Below are 13711 nucleotides of genomic sequence, written 5' to 3'. Positions count from 1 at the left end.
CCGAAAAATCCCAAATGAATGCCAAGAAAAGGGAACGGGAATGACGAGCTAAGCCCTTGGAAGACGATGGTGGGCTTCCTGCCTTCATAACACTTAGCCTTCTCTCCTCAGAAAGGGCAATGTCGGCACAAAATTCCCTGACAGCCACTTCCTGGGAGTTGCCTTCATTAACCACGTCTATCCTTTAACCCAACAACACACCTATAGTGATTACTCTGCAACTGTTTTGCTTAAACATTTTTTATTTGAAAATGTATTTAAAAGTCCAACAATTTTTAATATAAATTATGACTCTCAAACCCATTCCCATCACTCTAAATATTGTTAAAGTGATGGTAGCATACACATTAGAGAAGGCAGCTGAAGGTGAGAGAGCACCAAAGAAAAGAAGATTGTGTCCAAAGAGCAGGCATTAGAATAAGGCTCAAGATCAGGATGACCAGATTCCAGGAGGCCCCCACCTGTCTACCCTATCCTGTTAACCCCTTAGATCTAGTATAACCCTCAGGCTTTTGAGATAATTTAGGGCAACAAGGTGAGCTACTTTCAGAGCAATTAGCTAGACTGGAACTGAGTAAATTGGGAATGTATTTCTATGACCAAGCTTAGACACTAAAAACCTGCAGGAAATACACAGAGATTCCAAAAAATTAGAGCCTCAGTCACTACAGGAGGGAGTGAACTGGATGGATAGTGGAATCAGCAGAGTGGATCCTAATTCCCACATTCCTGACCCCCACTACCATCAGACAGGATGCTTCCTGTTACCAAGCTAATGAGACCACCTTCTCACGGAGCAGACAGAAGCTCATCTGCCCTGTTCTGCCCCTCAGTCACCCTGCAAGGAAGGGGTCAGACAAAAAACACCTGAGAAAACTGAAAGTGCCTAATGACCCTGCTCCTACATTATTCTCCCACTTAAAGCAGACTCTTTAGCCAGGTGGAGAGTGGGACCTGGTCTTCAGACAAAACTCCCTGAGTCTTACTTGTGTCTGGTTCTAGGACTACGGCACAGATACAGAGCTTAAAATTTGGGGAGGATAAGCTGGGGTATCTGCAACTCTACCGCTTTTCTCTCCTTCTGTTCCACAATCCCACGATATCCTGTTCAGGCCTCCACCCTGCAGGAACCCCTCCTCCAGAGAGCATTAAGAATGGAGCACAGTACATATCCATCGTAGAGACATGAACCCACGCAAGCACAGGCAGCACACGGAATAAAGAAGTTTGGAGATTATGTGCGGCCCCCTGAGCCTACTTTACAAGGAACCCTAGTTCATCCGTGGCTCAGGCTTAGGATGAGTAAGTGGAAATCACTCAAGAGAAACATACCTTGACTCTAGAGCAGTGGCTCTCCCCTAGGGGTGATTTTGCTGCCTTGGAGACATTTGGCCATGTCTGGGGACATTTTTGGTTGTTATAACTAGGGTGGGCCAGGGATGCTGCTTAACATCCTATAATGCACAGCATAGTCCCTCACTACCAAGAATTATCCAGCCCAAAATGTCAAAAGTGCCTAGGTTAAGCAACCTTACTCTAGAGGTCTTTCTGCTCCCATGCTGTAAGGATCTTAAGCTCACTCAATGATTGTTGTCAACCCGTTTATCTCACCAGCCCTCCCATCCTCAGTGATCAATAGTACACCCTGAGACATACCTCCTAGTTTGGCTGCGTTCTGGGTTTCTCTCCAGATCCCTCTTCCTGCTCTCACTTAGGCCAGCAAGGAGGTTGGCAGAGGGTAGGCCAGATCCTCAAAACTTACATGGAATGTCTTCAGGTTAAGATCCACCTCTTAGCTTAACTCTTATCCAGTGGGAAACAGTAAGGTTCCTAACAGGGACAGGATTAAGGAAGAGGTAGTAGCAGGATGGGGGTAATTAAGAGAAGTCAAATTAAAAAAAATATTTTTTTGTAAAAAAAGGAAAGATCTTAGGGAGCTAGCTATGCTACAGAAACAGGGTTAGAGGCCTACCTAGAAAAAGACCCTGGTATTGGCAGAGAGCTGCTGAGGGACTGTAAGTCAGAGATCTAGAGAGAGAGAGTAGACTAGCCAGTGGTCACCCGCCCAGCCCCTGGCTGACGTCTGCTTCAGTTCATTCCAGGAGGAAAGGGCAGGGAGGGAGGGAGCTTCTCAGTAAAGCCGGCTTCAGCTTCCATAATCTCACTCACCCACCACATTTAAGGAGTTTCAGGTTAAGAGTTTAAAAACATATGGCACCTAGACCATCATTCAGGAGAAAGGAACCCATTCCAGATTCCCAGAAAACTCCTATCTCAGATCTGAGAGTGTCGAGGCCCCAGCTGAGCTCCTCTGGCCAACCAGTAGTCACCTGGTCAGTCCTGCTGCCTTGACCCCATCTCCAGGAGGGGCTATGGCCAGAGGGAGGGGAGGGAGTCCAGCCCCCACGCCTTGTGAGGCACTATTAGTCAGGGAAAAGAGGGGCCCTGGGGTCACTGATTCTAGAAGGGCATCTGGTGGGGGCAGCATCTCTTCTGGGCTGGACAGGGTGGAGGCTGGACACACAGTAGAACCTGATTTTAAAAAAAAGAAAAACAAGAAAGATTAGCCTCGAAGAAAACCTCCAGCCTCAGGCAGAAGGCACCACCTGGTTTAGACTCTTAACTATTTCTACATTATGCTCTTTTTTTCTATTTCTATTTCTGCCTGCACATCCCTTTCTCTCTGCCCTTCTGGATCCTACATTCTTTTTTTTTTTAATCAATTGACCAACAAGTTTTATTATACTGATGGGCTTACAAAATAGTTACATATGTTTAAAGATGTATTTTTATGATTAACAATTTGAAATACATGACACTTCCAATTAACTCTTCTCTGTAGGCAGACAATTTTTAATTAAGTAAACTGCTAAAAAGCCTAGTAAATTGGTAATAACTATTAAATTGAATATGTTTTCAATTTAGAATTTTACTTATAAATTTTATCTTAAATATGTTCAAGTTCAAAGATACTATCTTTTTCCCCCCTCAGTCAAAATTAACTTGACAGATTTATTTTAAGAAACTTGTCAACTAAGTTGTCCTTATAACTTTTTGTTTCACCAAATTTAGTTGCAGCAAAATCATAGACCTTCTCAATTTCATTCCATTTTATAGAACATAAATTCATCCAATAAAATATAGGGGCTCTATCAAGACAATCTTCTTTTGAGCTTAAATATCTGGGGTTCAATTATTTAATTCAAAATTAAATACTGGACGCATAGTTTATTTTGTTCAGTTCTTTTCTCACTGTTATATGGACCCTACATTCTTGCCTCTTCTATTCTAATTCTTTTTCCCTCTGTTTACTTCCCATTCTTGCAGGGGATCAGGGTTCTGAGGCAGGGAATCACAATGTGCTGGCAGGAGGCTAGAGGCGTAAGATGGGTTTCTCTAATCACTCACCATTCCTGCTGGAGCTACAAGCCCCTAGAATTGCTCCACGGCCTGTCTCGGTTTCCCTTGGATCTCATCTGCTCCTGAACGGCACCTGTCTGTGAAAAGGCACATGTGAGACCCTCTCCCAAGTCTCCATATGGCACAGTAAGAGACCTCCCCTGCGCCCTCCAGCAAAGATGAGACGTGACTCCAGCTCCTTGACCACAAAATCAATCTGAAAAGGTAAAAACTAACCTCCATTCCTCCAAGGGAAGTCTCAGTGCCTCCCTTCACACTGACCCTCATGAGGATGAGATAAAAAGGGTCTTTTACTAATAAGATCGCCTCACAAAGGACTCTCTCATATTTATCTGAGTTTCATAATTGGTGAAAAGACTCCTTCACTAGCTCCGAGCCCATTTCCCTTGTTTTGAGGGCAGAAATGCATACGAGACATCAAAGGACAGAGGTGCTCAGACCTTTTCCTGTCCCAACACTCCCGAACACAATACAATTTACTGTGGTGCTGAGATAGCAGTTTTTAATTAATAGGAAGGTTAGGGTTTTTGGAAAAAGCCCCCCAAGTAAATCTTAAGACCGTGTATCTCCCATCCCAGTGAAGAGCAATCTGCTAAGCGTAAAGACAGAGGAGCCTAGATCAGAGACCTGAAATGCCAGGCCTCAGATTTATGCAGCCTGCGACCGCGACTAGAATCCTAGCTTCTTGCTTCCCATAGAGTATTTTGCTATGCCTCCAGCTTGAACTTTCAAAAAGGGGCATAGTTCAAGGCCACAATCCCATATCAACCTCTCCCCATTCCCTTGTTACCATGGCAAGTCCATCTCCGGCCCCCATCTCCCCAGAGCCAATGTGAGTCAGGTGGACAAAATTCATTGGTTCCCCAATCATGGTCCGGTCAATCCGTCTCCTCTTCTTCTTCTGCTTGGAGAAGATAGGGGAGTTATGTCTGAAATCCCTTCCTCCAGTCACAGGGAAAAGAGTCTTGAAAACCACTAAGGGAAGAGCTAAGGGCCTGGTGGGAAAGGGGACAGGGCACTGTAATAGGGAAATCACTAGGGTATGAAGGACAAAGCGGAACAACATAAACGCAGAAAGGGCAGGGCGGTAAGGGCAGTGGCCTGTACAGGGAAGACTGGACCAAGAAAGGACATGTCAAAGTCACCTCTGGCTGATGAGGAAACAATGGGAAAAACTGGCAGGCATTAAGCTCTACCTACAACTCCTGCCCAACTCAGAATGGACAAGAACAGGAGGTGACAGCTAGGACCATTTACTTCTTCCATCACCCAGGCCCCTTTATCCTACGTACACATCTGCCTGGCCACAGAAGCCATCCTGACAGACAGGGAGGCAAGGAATGTGCTTCATGGACGGCAGATCCTAGACGGCATGTCTGCTTCACAGTGTCTGGTACCTGGTTTCTGTGTGTTTGGGGTGGGGTTGGGGACACTTACCGGCTGGGGTTTCTCTACCACACAGCAGCCCAGTTTGTGCCAAAATTCACTCATGTTCCCTGATGGTTCCAGTTTCACTCCTCTGCCTGAGGCCCTGGAGGGCTCCTGCTCTGGTGCCGTGACCGCCCACTCCTCACTCCCCTCAGCTCTAACAACACCCTGGGTTGCCTCAGCTGGACAGGTCTGGAGAAAGTAGTCCTTGGAGCCCTGAGCTGAGCAGTGAAGGTCAGCGTCTCAGATCCTGAGAGTAGGGTGGGCAGGCAGGCACAAGGTTATGTCTTCCACAGACTTGGAACCCTGGATGAGCAGAAAGTAAAGAGAGAAGAAAGGTTAGTAAGAACTCCCTGCCCATCTCCTGAGAAGCCTCCTGATGAGCCCACACCTTCCTGCTCTCCCTTAAAAGCCCTAGTCCTACACCCAGCACTAACCTGCTCTGAACATAAGCACCTCAAAGCCTGACTCTCAGACAAAGGAAGAGAACCAGAAGGTCACCAAGGGGTTAAGAAGCAGCAGCTGCTGGTACCAACTGGAGCTGAGCAGGGCTGGGGCTGGAGCGAGGATGGGAAGGGACCAGAGGACACCGGCAGAAATGAGCAAAGTGTCGGGGTGCTACCAGCTCCACCTCCCTTCTCCCTGGGTTCAGGGCAGAAGGGGAGGGACATTTAAATGACTCTGAAGAGGAAATGGTGGTTTTTCGGTCTCACAAACAAGAACTCCACCCCGACCCTCCCTTTTTCCTTACTTTACCCTGAACACCTAGATTTTTTTTAAGACCAAGAGAAGCCTTGACTACCTAGGTTCTAGGTGACTGACTGCAGCAGGTCGGAACTCAAGACTCTGCAGTGAGGAATGCTTCCCTCTCTCTTCCCTGCCCTTGTTCCTCCTCATTTCCCTCAACCAAGATCCAACTCCTCCCAGAAGCCATTTAACAGTTCCTTTATTATTTAACCTTGAGATTCCTCCTGAGGGCTGTATACACTGTTTATCTGTGTTCTGTATCAATGCACTCTTGTGTGTGCACCTGTCTGCACATACGTGGCACAGCCACATCCCTGCGTGTGCGTCCTGCATAGATCATCTGTGAGCAGGCTGTAGGTACATGTGCCAGTATCTTCTGTCCCATGAGGAATCTTTTTCCAGCCTCCCCACCCTCTTCACATGTCCTATCGTGCCGCTCTGCTCTGCCTCACACCCCACAGGGCCTGGTCCTCCCTCTCTTCCTCCGCCCCTCATGCTGTAACCTGTCGTCTCTTCCCTCACCATGTCCAACCCCAAGCTTCAGCAGCCAACCAGACACGAGGAATTTTCCAATAGCATTAGTGTCCAAAGAAGAACTTCCTCGCCTTTTCATTACTGCCAGCCAGCACAGGGCACAGATGGGTTTCCTCAGTTGTCACCGCACTCCCCCAGTCCCATAAAATAGGCAACCTCAAAGATTCCAAACAGGGCAGTTTCACGAACATTACACTTTAGCCTGAACAGTAATCTCCCCTCCCTCCAGGACTGGAATCCTGATGCTCTGACACCCCACACTGATCTAAGAACTGAGAAGGCTTTTTAAAATCAGCCTTGAGATGAGATCACACAAACACTGAGATACAGTGGGGGAAAGACGCAGGAGCCTGGGCTTTCTCTTACTTCCCTTCCCACCACTGGAGGGGAGGAGTAATGAGACAGAGCGGAAGTCAGAACACAGCTGTCCAGAGAGGGGAGTTGTGGTCAGTGGGGAAGTCAGTCGGTCACAGGGTTTGTCGTGCTGGTGGTGATACTGGGTGGTAAGGGTTAGTGGGGTGGGAAGGTTGAAGAAAACAATGAAGAATCAGAGGAAACCCCCCAACACTACCAGACAGGCTGTTCTGAGACTGGATTCTCCCTCAACACCCCCCTTGCTCAAAGCTGAGTGGACAGAAGCGGATGGTGGGAGGGGAGAGAAGAGAGCGAGAAGGGAGAGAGGGAAAGGGGCAGTGGAGGGAACAAGGACGTTTCTGTTCCTTTTCCAGGGACCTGGCCAGAGCTGGGTGGAGGGAAAGTGTGTGGGGGGGAGACTTGGCATGAAATGACCAATGATGATGAGAAGTGACCAGGAAATTCCATTCCCCAGGACACAGGACATAAGGGTCTCTGAAACTTGGGGGTGGGGTCAGCATGAGGAGAAGACTGGGCAGGGTGAAGGTGGTGGTGGTGAGGGAGGAGGGGAACAAGGCCCGGAAAGGAAGTAAGGGTGATTGGCTGCCACTCTCCTTTAAAATATCTAGAGAAGAGTGGGTTGAGGAAAAACGAAGTCCTGAACCCACTACCCACCCCTCAGCGAAGGGAAAGGGGCCGGGTAAACAGCAGGAGGGACCAGGATTAGACTGTGTAAGGCCATATCCTGACAGCCAAGCAGTGCTGAGAACTGGGCCCGAGTCCCAAAAAGGAAGGGTGAAATACAGAGCTGGGAGAGACACCAAGGTCATAATGGGGCTTAAGAGCTTTAAAACTACTGGGGAGTGAGCAGGAGAACGGACGGGAGAAAGGTTCCAGGGAGGAAGGATGTACAGAGGCAGTTCCCTGGTCCTGTTCGAGCCCCAAACCGGTTCTCCCGGTCCCGCTGCCTCCAGCCCCAAGGCCTCCAACCCGCTGCCTGACAAGCCTTCACAAGAAGCAGCTGGAGAGAAAGAGAATTGAGAGAATGGAGTGGGCAATCCTGGCTATGCGCCCAGGACTGCAGCTGGTCCCCGGTGGAGACCTCCAGACGTGGAGGGCTGCTGCGGAGCTCTAGAGAAGTGGGGCTGGACCCCACGTTTCAGTCAAGTGACAGGCATTTGCCCCAGGACCAACGTGCCCTTCCCCAGGAAAGGTCTTGTAGAGGCTTAAGAGGAAACAGAGCTAGGCCTAACCTCTCCCTCCCCAGTATATTCAGTCACATAGACTCCATTTCTGCCCACCCCCCAAATCTACCCAGAAACTCTCTGCCCTTCCCAAGGTTGAACTGGGACTGAGACTTCTCTGTAAACCTTTCGGACTTCGTCACTGTCTTCCGTGGCTGCCTGGCTCTGATTTAGACCTTCCCGGACCAGCTCTGCTTCAGTTTGTTGGCACACGCCCCACCGAGGTCGGTGAGTCTCAAAAGGGACCTTCTCCCCCTCCCAGCTTCCCCCAACACTCCAGACCCTCTTTCCCTTCTACTCTTCGGCGGCCTCACCCTCGCACGCCCGGGAGCGGAGGGGCATGATTACTCACGGAGCGCACCCCTTTGCCACCGGCCCAGCATCTCGACAGCCCTGGACACCCTCCCTCCCCACCCCCAGCATCCGGTGCGTCTCCGCCTGGCTGGGCAGGCGGGGCGCACGGGCCGAGGGACCGACTCCAAGGCGTCACCTGCTCTGCTCCGACATCGAGGCGTCCGGTGGCAGCTGGTGTGGGGGGCTCCTGCCCGGCGCCCGCCAGAGTGGGGCTCCTGGGCTCGCTCCTCGGCGCGGTGGGGGAGCCGAGGGCGCGCCGGCAGAGGTGGGGCTGGCCGAGGGCGGAAACGGCCGCGACGCGCTTACGAAAGCCGTCCGGCTGGGAGCCCTGCGCACCGCTCGCCTGCGGCCGGAGGTGGCGCTGCGCGCCGGAGGGACGTGGGAGGGGCCTCGCGAGCCCCCGAGGCCGCAGCCCCTGCTGGGAGGACCCGGGAGAGTGGGTCCCCGTGGAGGGCCAGGCACCCTAGCTAGCCGCCCCCCACCCCGAATCGCGCGCTCCCCTGGCGCGCCAGGCGTTGCGGGGCAAAGGAAGCGGAGCCCCCAAGCCCCCGGCCCCAACCAAGTTCAAAGATTCGGAGAAGCACACACAGCCCCCAGTCTTCTTGTGCTCTACCCCAAATGGAAAAGGACTAGGTTTACCCATTGCGAGGGTAGGGAGGTGAACTGGGAGGAGTAAGGATTGAACGGAGGGATGGAGAATTTTTCTGATTCTCAAAACCACTTCGTAACCTGAAATTCTTAAATTGGAGAACAAAGGAACACTCTTCCATCACTGTCTACAGTTAAGATTTTTAATCCATAAACCCATAAAGCCTAAAATTAAAGGACAATTAACTGCTCGTTCATTTGCACCCTCAGTCACCATGGTACTGATGGAAGAGCTCGGGAATCACAGTGCAGACCAATGAGCCTACGGAGACGCTTTAATCCTGTCTCCCTGCCCAAAGTGTTCTGGAGCCTATCACTTGAATTAGCCGAGTCAGGCAGGGAGGGGGCGGGGAGTCCTTCCGCCCTTCTTAGGAGGGGCTGCATTGCAGGGGGAGGCTGAGCAGACTGACTCAGTCACTGAAGAGAGAGGGAGAAGACAAAGCCGTCAAAGCCCCAGTCGCTCTTTTTCTCCAGCCCAGAGCAGACAGCGGAGCCCTGAGGTACTCCCTGCATCTTTGGAACACGCTAGTAATTCACTGGTAACAGGTAATCTAAACTGAGGGAGGGGGGCAGGGGGCTGCAAAGATAGAAGAGGTTGAAGACCCCAAATGAGGGTGAGGTTGTGGTACAGTTCAAGAGGAGAGAAGGCAGCGCTGTGAACAATGGGTAGTTACTTGTTCAGCGTTTCACATCTCTGCTAAAATCTCCATCCATGCCTTACAATCCTTCACACAGACGTTAATTTCTAATAATTTACATGTAGTTATCATTTTTCAGCATTTATCTCCTTTATTTCAGTTATAAATTGGCCTATAATTTATTGTCCTGTGTATTTTATTATCTTCAGTCTTGTTATCTATATCTTCCTTCTCAAGCCGTAATTTGTTCTACCAGTTTTTTTTAACATGTTTTATTGATGATGTTCTAGCAGTTTTTTGATGAATCTGTAGTCCTACTGGGTCATTCTAGCCTCTACTTCCCTATATTTCCATTTTTTTCCTGTCATGTTCCATTGATGTGTCTACCCTCACTCCAAACTTACTTGTCTCTGTAGGAAGGAGTTTAGGGGGAGAGATATTCGATAATATTGAGATTAATCTTGACCTTTCTTTGAACAGTCTCCTCCCATTGTCAAACCTTTGCTCCAAAAAAAGGGGCAGCTTGAGGTATGAAGGTAGGGGCCTCTGTGCTGGAGAACTGCCTGATTCCATTTGAAATCAGTACAGACCACAAGAGCTAGGTATGGGGGCAGATTCTGGAAAAGAAAGGCTTATTTGCAGCTCAGTGTAATAGGTGGGGGAAGGACATGGCTAACAGGAAAATCCAAGCCCAGAATGAGACACATATAATGAGATGCCCGAGAGGTTCTATTCCCCTCCACCACCATCCCTTGTCCTTCCCTCTACGATGGCAGCATGACACAGCAAGGCCCTGTTGGGTAGGCCCAGAATTTCCCACAGAGGGTCTGGACAAAGCGTATTTGGGTGTGTCTGTGTGGCTCAGAGAGAGCCACTTGATACTATGTATTTGCTAATTGTGTCTCTCTAAGAATAGACAATGATATTTATAAATAAATTACCTTTGCCTAAAATATCTGAATAATTTAAAATGAATATAGTGGGAAGCATTTATTGAGCATATATTGTGGCACAAGTCACTGTCCGAGTCCTTTAAGATAAGTAAATGAGAGATATAAAGATAGATGAGGTACGGGTAGAGAATATTTGGGGAAGAGAAAGCTAATTGAAAAGGGACTTTGTGTAAAATTTGGGTACTTGGGAATTAAATCCATACTATATTAAATTTAAAATTTTCACTACTAATGTAAAGGGTATTTTTAGCTTCAATTTTCTGTATAGTCAGCATTCTTAATTTGATATTAAATGCCATATATGCTTGATTGAGAGCCTTTCTGAAATGCATTTGGTATTCGGTACATGTCTTTGAGTTAATATTTTGTAAAATTTCCTTTAGCTTTTTTAATTGCAAGAGAAGTTCTGTCAGATATTCAGAATTGTTTGGGCAGTTTTTATACATAGCTGGATGTAAGAAAAGGAGTCAGTTTGTCAGAGAGATTTTTCCTTTTCTCAATCCCAGCCTGCTCTCTTCTGCCTTTTGCAATTTCACTATTCAGATCAGAATCACAGGAACAGTCAACACCTAACCCACTGAATATCTATTCTTCAGGAACTAAGAATTCTTGCAAATTTTGAAAATATTGGTATAAGATTATATAAAACTGCAGGCAACTATCTATGTACAACACATCAAAAAAGGACCAAACTGGGGCTTAGGAGACACTATCCAAACTAGCTGGATAATTTCTAAGATGTTTTCTAGTTTTAAAATTCTATGATTTTTTTTCTCCCTATGATTCCATTTTTTAAAGAGTCTATTACATGCCCAGCATTTTATTAAGCTCACTCTGGAGGGGACTGGTAAGGGAGGGGATGTAAAAGAAGCCAGCTAGGTAGACAAAAATGGCAATTAGTTTTAAAAAAATCCCTTAAGAAGACGTCAACAACACTGTTGGTTCCTAAGGTTTGCTCCTTAGGATCTCAGTAGTCCCAGACCTAAGCCAGAGTTGTTTGGTTGGTTGATAGGGACATTTTTTTGTAGCTTTCTGTGTACATACCTCTGCAAATTACTGTGGAGATGATCAGGGCTGAAGATCATGGACCGATGACCTCACCTTTCCAACATGCTCCCCCACCCTGTTCCAGTCCCCAAATCACTCTCCTTCTAAGCAGCTTCTCTGCTGAGTCAGTTCCCAGGGTTTATTTTGGAGCCTGAACCTAAGAAGAAAGAAAGCAACTCAGAATCCACTTTTAACATTAAAAACATCCTAGTCTACCCACTCAGCATTCCTAAAGCCCCTACACTCACACGTGACTGTGTTCTAGATTAAAGTCTACTCTTCCTGCCACATTATTTAGGGGCATTTTGGAACCTCTTTAAGGCCACTATTTAGGAGCTTCAAGGCCTGGTGAGAGCCACTGGAGTGTGCTGGAGGACAGCCTTTTGAGATGGGTTCTATTTTTGGAGGTAGTGGAATGTTCTTTCTGCTCCTTCGGGAACATTTCAACTAATGCTTCTTGTCCCTTCTTTTGGCTTGTAAGCAGCTGGATGGAGGCTGCAGGGAGATAGAATAGTCTAACATCAGGGTGTGGGTGGGACGAGAAAAGTTGATAGAAGTATTCATCAAAATATAGAAAAGTACCTAATTCTATTAAAAGACTTTCTTCTTCCAATCTATACTTTCCTTATCTGGAATTTCCAATCCATTTGCTCTATCATCAGGTTATTCTAGCATTGAGATCAGAGGAAAGAGATCCTGCTATAGCACAGGAAACTTCTTTTAGCACCTGGATCTTGTTCTGAAGGAGAGGTAGGCTAGAGGGAAATAGGCTGTTAAGGTTTATTTGTGGGCTTATAAATGGGAGTGGCAAGGTATTCATTGTATTAAATAGTGAGGGAGAATTAATCAGCAGCCTTGAATGTCTTTGGTTTGCAAAGCCTAGCACTTGTGAATAAGGTACAATACAGACTGGTTTTTACTCTTGGGGAAACTCTCAGCCCCTTGAAGAAGATAAGATTATCTCTATACAAAACACATAAGAGTGATCTGTAACCCTAAACTGATACAGTCAGGTAAAATTATACAGGTGTTGGGGGAGATGCTGGAAAAAGTAGGGTTGATGGAGCTGAGTAAGGATGTAAGTAAGGATGTCCTCCTGGAAGAGGGGAGTTTATAGTGGGTTTAGAAAGCAGGGAGGAAAACAGTAAGCAGAAATGTTATAGCAGCCCTTTGCAGCGGTACCATGACCTACTAATCTAAAGGCAGGAAGAAATCAAGTCTTTGAAATATGAGTTCAGGGGAAAGACCCCTCTAAGGACTTGAATGGAGTCTTGAAACTTGGGTACTATTTTAAGATGGAGAGTGGAGAGAGTTAAGCAAGACATGAATGAGCATAGCTGTAGCAGAGGATGTACTACTGCTAGGAAGAATGGAGCCAGATTCTGGAAGCCATAAAACCAGGCCCAAGCAGTAGGCAGTAAATAAGTCATTCCAAGATGAGTAGGAGTTAGCAAATGGTTGAAAGCAGTAATAGAGGAAGAGTTCCTGAATCTTGTCCTAGGGAATTTGGGTTATGTACAGGGGCAAATGGGATATAAAATTTCTCAGTAAGGAAAGGCCATGGGCCACAAAGAGGTGGCTATAGCATGAAGACTGACAAGTGGTTTCTTTTTAGGAAGTTATGAGGGACCCTGTGAGTAGCCAGTACAGCTCCTTTCTTTTCTGGAGGATGCCCATTCCAGAACTGGATCTGTCAGAGCTGGAAGGCCTGGGTCTGTCAGATACATCCACCTACAAGATCGAGGACAGCAGCGTTGGCAAAATGACCGGGCAAGCAACCGGAGCAGAACAGGAGAAAAGCCCTGATGGCGATGCCCTCCTCGAGTACAGCACCTTCAACTTTTGGAGAGCGCCCATTGCCAGCATCCACTCCTTCGAATTGGACTTGCTCTAAGCCCAAGACCTCTCCCGCCACCTTGCCCTCATTGTCTGCCCTTTCAAGCCCCTTACTTTCCACCCTTTTCCCCTATTAATCTTGCTCTCTCCCCTCTATTGTGTTGAGGTGGTGCTGATGAATCTGCCAGAATTGTGGTTGGTTGGTTGGTCGGTTTATTTATTTATTTATTTACTTACTTATTTATTTATTATCTGTCTATCTATCTATCAGTTTCTCTCAAAAGCCTATCTATCTATCTTTCTTTCCTATCGGTTTCTCTCAGAAGCCCTCAAGCCACAAAGTAAAGGGTTCAAGCAATGGAGTATTGGATCACAGGGAGTCCTCCTTTCCCTCCTCCAGATGTTAATTCCAGAAAACAGGCCTGGTGAGGGCACCCCAGAGCGGTATAGTAGTGAAAATGGAGGACTGATTTTTTTACTTCTTTTTGAACAGCTTCAGAGATTGCTC

General features: G+C 47.4%; 2 protein-coding genes across 11 annotated transcripts; one reads left to right on the top strand and one right to left on the bottom strand.

The window, feature by feature from the left end:
- Positions 1-222: 222 nt before the first annotated feature.
- On the bottom strand, positions 223-4990 carry CDC42SE1 (CDC42 small effector 1). Of its 2 annotated transcripts, none has more exons than XM_072946621.1 (4): positions 4858-4990; positions 4211-4324; positions 3409-3497; positions 223-2532 (listed from the first exon to the last, which is right to left on the bottom strand). In XM_072946621.1, the coding sequence occupies exons 1-3, from the start codon at positions 4909-4911 to the stop codon at positions 3423-3425; spliced, it is 243 nt and encodes an 80-aa protein (XP_072802722.1). In that variant the 5' UTR covers positions 4912-4990; the 3' UTR covers positions 223-2532; positions 3409-3422. The 2 variants fall into 2 exon arrangements, with proteins under 2 accessions (XP_072802722.1, XP_006217025.1); XM_006216963.4 differs by having other exon boundaries at positions 4211-4321.
- MLLT11 (MLLT11 transcription factor 7 cofactor) lies at positions 4333-13398 on the top strand. Of its 9 annotated transcripts, none has more exons than XM_072946616.1 (4): positions 4333-4813; positions 7823-7951; positions 9119-9229; positions 12983-13398. In XM_072946616.1, exons 1-4 carry the CDS (start codon positions 4793-4795, stop codon positions 13259-13261), a joined length of 540 nt encoding a protein of 179 aa, XP_072802717.1. In that variant the 5' UTR covers positions 4333-4792; the 3' UTR covers positions 13262-13398. The 9 variants fall into 9 exon arrangements, 8 of the variants coding, with proteins under 8 accessions (XP_072802717.1, XP_072802718.1, XP_072802716.1 ...); XM_072946617.1 differs by lacking the exon at positions 4333-4813 and adding an exon at positions 5119-5186 and having other exon boundaries at positions 7823-7955; positions 9119-9275; XM_072946615.1 differs by lacking the exon at positions 4333-4813 and adding an exon at positions 6094-7215 and having other exon boundaries at positions 7823-7955; positions 9204-9229.
- The last annotated feature ends 313 nt before the right edge of the window (positions 13399-13711 follow it).

Source organism: Vicugna pacos, chromosome 21, assembly GCF_048564905.1.
Source record: "Vicugna pacos chromosome 21, VicPac4, whole genome shotgun sequence".
Lineage (NCBI taxonomy): Eukaryota > Metazoa > Chordata > Mammalia > Artiodactyla > Camelidae > Vicugna > Vicugna pacos.
The sequence above is the reverse complement of the archived record's forward strand: the minus strand, read 5'-3'. Positions and strand labels throughout refer to the sequence as shown.

Excerpts from the sequence above, each read along its gene's own strand:
- CDC42SE1 (XM_072946621.1), bottom strand. The coding sequence starts at position 4,911 with ATGAGTGAATTTTGGCACAAACTGGGCTGCTGTGTGGTAGAGAAACCC. Across the intron at positions 4,325-4,857 it reads TGGTAGAGAAACCCCAGCCG|CAGAAGAAGAAGAGGAGACG; the intron begins GTAAGTGTCCCC and ends ATCTTCTCCAAG. Across the intron at positions 3,498-4,210 it reads CCGGAGATGGACTTGCCATG|ACAGGTGCCGTTCAGGAGCA; the intron begins GTAACAAGGGAA and ends GCCTTTTCACAG.
- MLLT11 (XM_015250092.3), top strand. The coding sequence starts at position 7,003 with ATGAGGAGAAGACTGGGCAGGGTGAAGGTGGTGGTGGTGAGGGAGGAG. Across the intron at positions 7,952-9,118 it reads TTGGCACACGCCCCACCGAG|GGGGAGGCTGAGCAGACTGA; the intron begins GTCGGTGAGTCT and ends GCTGCATTGCAG. Across the intron at positions 9,230-12,982 it reads GCAGACAGCGGAGCCCTGAG|GAAGTTATGAGGGACCCTGT; the intron begins GTACTCCCTGCA and ends GTTTCTTTTTAG.